This window comes from Mytilus edulis, chromosome 1, assembly GCF_963676685.1.
Source record: "Mytilus edulis chromosome 1, xbMytEdul2.2, whole genome shotgun sequence".
Taxonomy (NCBI): Eukaryota; Metazoa; Mollusca; class Bivalvia; order Mytilida; family Mytilidae; genus Mytilus; species Mytilus edulis.
Genome location: NC_092344.1, coordinates 62,705,449 through 62,712,129, shown reverse-complemented (window position 1 = coordinate 62,712,129; position 6,681 = coordinate 62,705,449). Strand labels below are relative to the sequence as shown.

Sequence of the window (6,681 nt, the reverse complement as noted above, 5' to 3'; positions counted from 1 at the left end):
AGATCAATTTAGACGTCTAAAAATGTATCCTTGTGCAATTTATCGACGATACATCGACGATAACGTTGTCAGAAGAGATGTTTATGACGTCGATGAACGGTATAGTCACTACAGGGAGCAACCAATATACTTTAAAAGGGGCGGAAGTATTGCTTTTTGTTTGAGTCAGAACATTTTATTTGTTTTTTAAACGCTATCAATCAAATTATTTGCTCAAAATTTAACACTATAAGGTATGGGGAAAATCTGGATCCAGATATTTTTTTGTCCTCTGATTGTGATTGAACAGAATATTTGTTCCATTAATTTGGAAATACATGTAAGAATACCTTTTTCACTATCCCCCTCTTTTCGAAGTAAAATGGTTTCTCACAAGCGCAAAGTTTTCTCGGACCTTCTCAGATTCCTTTTGTGTGGTATAATGATGATCAATTTTCATTTTCATTTCATTTCTGAATTAAAAGTACACAATTTATTATACGTCACCTTTAAGAGTGATAAAGGATTCCGTCTATAGGTTTGTTTGTCCGTTCGTTATTGTATAAATTTTGTACCCGCATCTGCTGGACAAAAAATGTGTAAATGTTTTGCCTTCTTTTACTTTAAGGGTCCCTATACTTTAGAGTTAGGGTTCATTCATGGTTGGGGTTAGGTTAGGGGAAGTTCTAGGTTAGGGTTAGGTTTTAGGGTAAGGGCTAGTGTTAGATTCAGGTATGGGTTAGGGTTAGGTTTGGAGTTAGGGATAGTTTAGTATAGCTCCATATGGGTTGGGACCTCTAAAGTAACTTCTCGTTTTTATATAGATTAGACATTAGGTTTTCCCGTTTGAATGGTTTTACACTAGTGATCACTAGTAAATTTTTAGGGGGCCCTTTATATCTTGTTGATCGGTGTGAGCCAAGGCGCCGTGTTGAAGCCCGTACCTTGACCTATAATGGTTTATTTTTATAAATTGTGACTTGGATGGAAAGTTGTCTCATTGACACACATACCACATAGTCCTATATATATATATATATATATATATATATATCTATATTGTGTATGTTGACTACATGTGCGCTGAGACTACTATATAACCTTATATAGTAGTCTCAGATGTGCGGTATTATAAAAACCGTGCTATTCATCTCGTCAGTTACTGCACCAAAAAGGATAAAACACACTAACATGAATGCACCGTGCAATAAAACAGGTGAAAATATTATTGATTTATAATAGAAACACATCTTTATTTTCAAATATTGTACAAGTTAAATACATTTTTATGCAATATTTCGTACATGTTATAACATTTACGAGGTACTTTCGCACAGTCCAGCTATGATTTGTTTTTTTTGCATTGTACAATTTATAACGTGCACAAGTTTCAATTAAAATCGTAACTTGTACACGATATATATGTTACATCAAGGATATGATATCCTTGGTTCATTACATGAGTCTTACATGTATTTATCATTCTGTCATGTCAGTTTTATTTTTTGTAAATTTCGGTGTAAAAGCTCGGACATAGATAAAGCGTAGATATAAAGTCATATTATAATATCTTTAAAGTTCAAAATAGATAAGTTTATCAATAAACAAGCATACAACGACTTTTATTACTTATTTTTGTGATTTAAATTCCGCGCGCTTTTAACTTTACATCTTTCATACAAAATTGGATTGTCTCCCTTATTAAAAATGGCAGCCTCCATGGTGAAAATCAGTTTGCTAACTTCTTTCTTGGCAAAGAATAATAGCACTCGCTTACTGCAGAAAATATATAGGAACAAACAATATTGCCGACATGCTAGTACTAAGGAGGCACAAGAACCACAAACACTCCCAGAAGAATTAGAAACATTCGAAGAAAAAGAGTGGGTGATAGAAAGGTTGAGAAATTTTTCTAATTTGCCTCAACACCTTCAAGACAAGGAACATGGAAAATTACCAGATAGAGAAAGACTTGAAGAAATGACTTTTAAAGATAACACTAAGAGGAAAATATTTCTGAGAAAGCTTTATGCTAAGTATGGAAGTGCTATTGACATTGACCAAGGAGTTTGCTGGCCTTCAAAAGAGGAACTTGAAGAGATCAAAGAGGATGATAAGTTCTTTGAACCATCATTTCAACAGCTGTTAGCAGATCTTAAAGAAGAAAAGAGGAAGGAAGCTGAATTCAATATGAATGTGTAAGCATTAATTTCATGTCATGAGACACATAACTGCAATGAACTGACGGGGTACATTTTAGTCCAAATAATTATGACGTTTAGGAAAGCTATTTGTGATTTATTTTTGCTTTGGCACTTTCCTGCAAGTTGTAAGGCGTCAAAGAAAAAAATATAATAGCCTTTCAAGACGTCATAATTATTTTGACTAGGTACATTTTTGTTGAGCCTTCGACTTTAGTCGAAAAAGCGAGACTTAGCAATCCTACATTCCATTGGCGTCGTCGTTGACGGCGTCCACAAATATTCACTCTGTGGTTAAAGTTTTTGAAATTTTAATAACTTTCTAAAACTATACTGAATTTCTACCAAACTTAGACAGAAGCTTGTTTATGATCATAAGAAAGTATCCAGAAGTAAATTTTGTGAAAATAAAATTCCATTTTTTCCGTATTTTACAAGTTTATAAATGGACTTAGTTTTTCTGCGAGGAAACATTACATTCACTCTGTGGTTAATGTTTTTAAAATTTTAATAACTTTCATAAACTATCCTTGATTTGTACCAAACTTGGACAGAAGCTTGTTTATGATCATAAGATAGTGTCAAGAAGAAAATTTTGTAAAAATAAATTTCCACTTTTCCGTATTTTACTTATAAATGGACTTTATTTTTTTGCCAGAAACAAAACATTCACTCTGTGGTTTAAGTTTTTAAAATTTTTATAATGTTCTTAAACTATCCTGGATTTCTACCAAACTTAGACAAAAGCTTGTTTCTGATCATAAGATATTATTCAGAAGTAAATTTTGTGAGAAAAAAAAAAATCACTTTTTCTGTATTTTACTTATAAATGAACTTAGTTTTTCTTCCAGTTAACATTACATACAGTCTGCAGTTAAAGTTTATAAAAAATTTATTAGATTTAATAAACTATCCTGGATTTTTTACCAAACTTGGAAGCTTCTTTCAAGCAAAAGACAGTATCGAGAGGGAAATTTTTATTGATGTTTTTCCTCATTTTTGTTGAGTCTGCGATTAACAGTAAAAGTACATGTAGGCGATGCACTGGGTTCCGTGGAACCCTTACGAATTTTTGTACAATCTAACTAAAAACCGATCTTTCATTGCTCCTGTTTTCTGATATGTCACTCTCACAAGATACATGTACATCGTATATATATCAGAAAACGGGAGTGATGAAACATGGATTTTTAATTAGATTGATTTTTGTACAAGTGCAGTGTTCGACTAAAAGTATTAACTTCTGTCCTTATTGCTATATAAATATGAGGGGCCTTGGTAGCCGAGTGGTCTAAGGCAGCAACCATTTTATTTTCTGGGGGGCAGTGTTCTCCCCAGAAATTTTGGATAGCATCACATTTTGCGTAAAAAAAATTAACTGTATTTTTTTTAATGTCGTTTGTCGCGTCGCGTTGATGCTCTATTTCCTTTATATGTTTTAGTTTATATTGGTCAATTCATAACTGAGAATACAATTAAACTATAACCACAAAAACAGTTGTTTCAGTTTATGTCTTCTTTATTCATTTATAGTTACACCTCTTGTGCCAAATAAAAATAAATATGTGGTTTCAGTTTAATACCCAACAATAAGTCAAATGAATGAATGAGTGCAACCTGTATATATACAAAACTAAATTATCTAGTACACAAAATTAACTACTTTTAATATTATATGAAGTAAAGATTAAGTAGAAAAAGAAGCAAAAAAAAAATCAATTTAAAAACTTTTTTTTTATATCATGTTTATGAAATTCCTTGTTTCATGCCACTCAATGAATTAGTCCCAGTTGTTTCTTATCTTTACATCAGTCATATGTATTTTGAACAAAGTTATCTAACAAATAGTCTGTTAATGCGTAGTTTTCTCTCTTGGTTTAATTTTTCTGTCTACTGTCCATCTGTTGTCATTATCGTGAAAATGCGGATTTTTGTCATATCTGGTCCGGTTCCGATCCGTAGTTTACACAAAAATGTGCAATGGCGGCTGTAGAAAAATTTACGAAAATGAGTCCGAGAATAAACATTGTTTGACAAGAGATTGTGAATGAATAAGACGCTTTTAATGCATTAAATGGATTAAACATAAACTTAAGCCAATTATGATAACTTTTTAAAGAAGTATTAAACTTATTTTAGCTCTAAACCAAAATTCTCGCTCTCGTATTACCAGAAGAGAAAGAGAGAGTTGCACAAAAACACGACCTTTTTAAAAAAAATAAAAATCGTTTCAATCTTTGAAATTTCGTAATACAAAACGAATCGCATCCAAACAGTTATCAACCTGAGGGCAATTAACAACTAGCTATTTAATCTCTTAATTGCCTTTAGTAAGTGTCCGACTTAAAGGGATTACAATTAAAGGTGATATAATTTTTATGATCATAATCGATAATAGATGAAAGTTCAAAATTGAGGACAAGTAAAATAGCATCTTCAAAATAATTATAGCGTCGCGGGAATTATTATAGCATCACGGTGAAAAAATATAGCGTCGCGGTACCGCGACGCTAAAACGGCCTGGGGGGGCTATGGATTTTTTTTCTGGACAAACTTTTTTTTTCGCCTGCGTCAAAAAACAATCTATTTTTTTCGCGACTTGTTGAAAACAATTTTTTTCTTTCAATTTTAGCATTACATATAGTGGCAGCTGAGGGGAAAACAAACATTTTTTTTTCTCCGAATCAAAAACAAATTATTTTTCTCTCCAAAAACTGGAAACAAACTTTTTTCCCCAAAAAAAATCCATAGCCCCCCCCCCCCCCCGAAAATTAAATGGTTGCTGCCTTATAGATATAGGAAGATGTGGTGTGAGTGCCAATGAGACAACTCTCCATCTAAATAACAATTTATATAAGTAAACCATTATAGGTCAATGTACGGCCTTCAACAAGGAAAAAAAAACATTTAAACAGGAAAACCAACGGTCTAATCTATAAAAAAAATAGAGAAACGAGAAACACGTATAAATAACTTAAACAAACGACAACTTCTGTACTTCAGATTCCTGACTAAGCATGCTTAGGACAGGTACAAACATTTACAGTGGGATTAAACGTTTTAATCATTGTTAATGGTACCAATTAAACTTTCTCCCTTTTTCTGAAACATAATTAGTACATGTATAACACACCAACATAGAAAAACGCACGATCAAATATCAATTGGAAGGCTTCAAGGCTTAACTCAATTAATTAATTTGCCTATACAGCCTAAAAGGCTACTTTGGCACATCTGCTGCTATTTTTTTTTTTATTTCTATGCTCCTGATGACATGTACTTGACATACCGTGAATAAATCAAATGTAAAATTAATTAATGTTGTACATGACCTGACCCAGCCTTAATCTATTAGTTCCAGGTTTTAAAACCTTTTTCTCTTAGATTTTAAACAAAGTTATAATCATATTATGATTCATAATCAGTAAACATGCATAGTAGAGCAGGCACATTTTCTCAATATTGAATCGTTTTAAATTTGTTATTTTGGCGCCTTTATTTTTTTTCAAATTCAAACATTTATTGTCATAAACTGGAACAATAAGTTTGTGACAAATAATATAAACATACACAAAATACATTTAACAAACAAAACCATAAAAACATTTAATACATATACAATGTAACTGACTATGCAGCATGGGCTTTGCTCATTGTTGAAGGTTGTATGATGACCTTTAGTTGTTTATTTCAGTGTCAGTAGGTCTCTAGTGGAGGGTTGTCTCATTGGCAATGTTACTACATTTTCTTTTTTATATTATAAGACATTTAAATTTGAGTGTGTGTATTGTTGCTCTAATTTAGCATTGCCATTATTTCTTATTGAAATACTGCACTTATTGATAAAGTGATATGACAATTTTTATGTAAATAAGTACTATCGATTACAACATTTACAAGACTACCATCATGACCATATTTAATCATTACAGATTAACAAAAGTAGAAAAAGGTATGGCTAAGATGGACACTTTGATAAAAGATTTCAATGCCAGACAGCTGAAAGAATTAGAAAAAGAAGAAGAAGCTGAGACAAGGAGAAAAGAAATGATGGAACTTGCTGAAGAATATTACGGCTATGCTGTTAAACCTAGAAGTCCAGAGTTTATCAAATTCATGGAAATGAAAAGAAATGAAGAAAAAGTGGCTAAAAAGGCACTAAAGCAGGCATCAAGAAATAAACGTTCTAGTCCTCAAATACAACAGGAAGCTGCTAAATCTTGATGTATTTTCATTCCTATTAAAATTATAGATTTCAACAGTGATTCAATATTAGATATAAACATTCATTACCAGTTAGAACAGTAAGTACTGTTGTGCACTCTGCAGAACGTTTCCATGTAGTAACAAGCACATCAATTAATTTGGTTCCCATTGACAGGTCACAGGATCTATGTAAAAGAAACAGTTAAACTTCTTCAAAAACCCAACAAATACTCCTTTCCCACGGGTGGTCAGAATTTTGACCATTTATCTTGCCATACTTACTTTGAAGGCTCTA

The 6,681-nt window shown here is 32.1% G+C and overlaps 1 protein-coding gene across 1 annotated transcript; it reads left to right on the top strand.

The window, feature by feature from the left end:
• The first annotated feature begins 1,653 nt into the window (after nt 1-1,653).
• LOC139486333 (large ribosomal subunit protein mL64-like) lies at nt 1,654-6,439 on the top strand. The gene is made up of 2 exons (XM_071271205.1): nt 1,654-2,177; nt 6,113-6,439. The coding sequence occupies exons 1-2, from the start codon at nt 1,687-1,689 to the stop codon at nt 6,402-6,404; spliced, it is 783 nt and encodes a 260-aa protein (XP_071127306.1). The 5' UTR covers nt 1,654-1,686; the 3' UTR covers nt 6,405-6,439.
• Nucleotides 6,440-6,681: the final 242 nt, after the last annotated feature.

What these genes read in the sequence shown, in the direction of transcription:
- LOC139486333 (XM_071271205.1), top strand. Translation starts at nt 1,687, where the DNA reads ATGGCAGCCTCCATGGTGAAAATCAGTTTGCTAACTTCTTTCTTGGCA. An exon ending in GCTGAATTCAATATGAATGT is followed by an intron (nt 2,178 to 6,112) that starts GTAAGCATTAAT and finishes TAATCATTACAG; the next exon opens with ATTAACAAAAGTAGAAAAAG.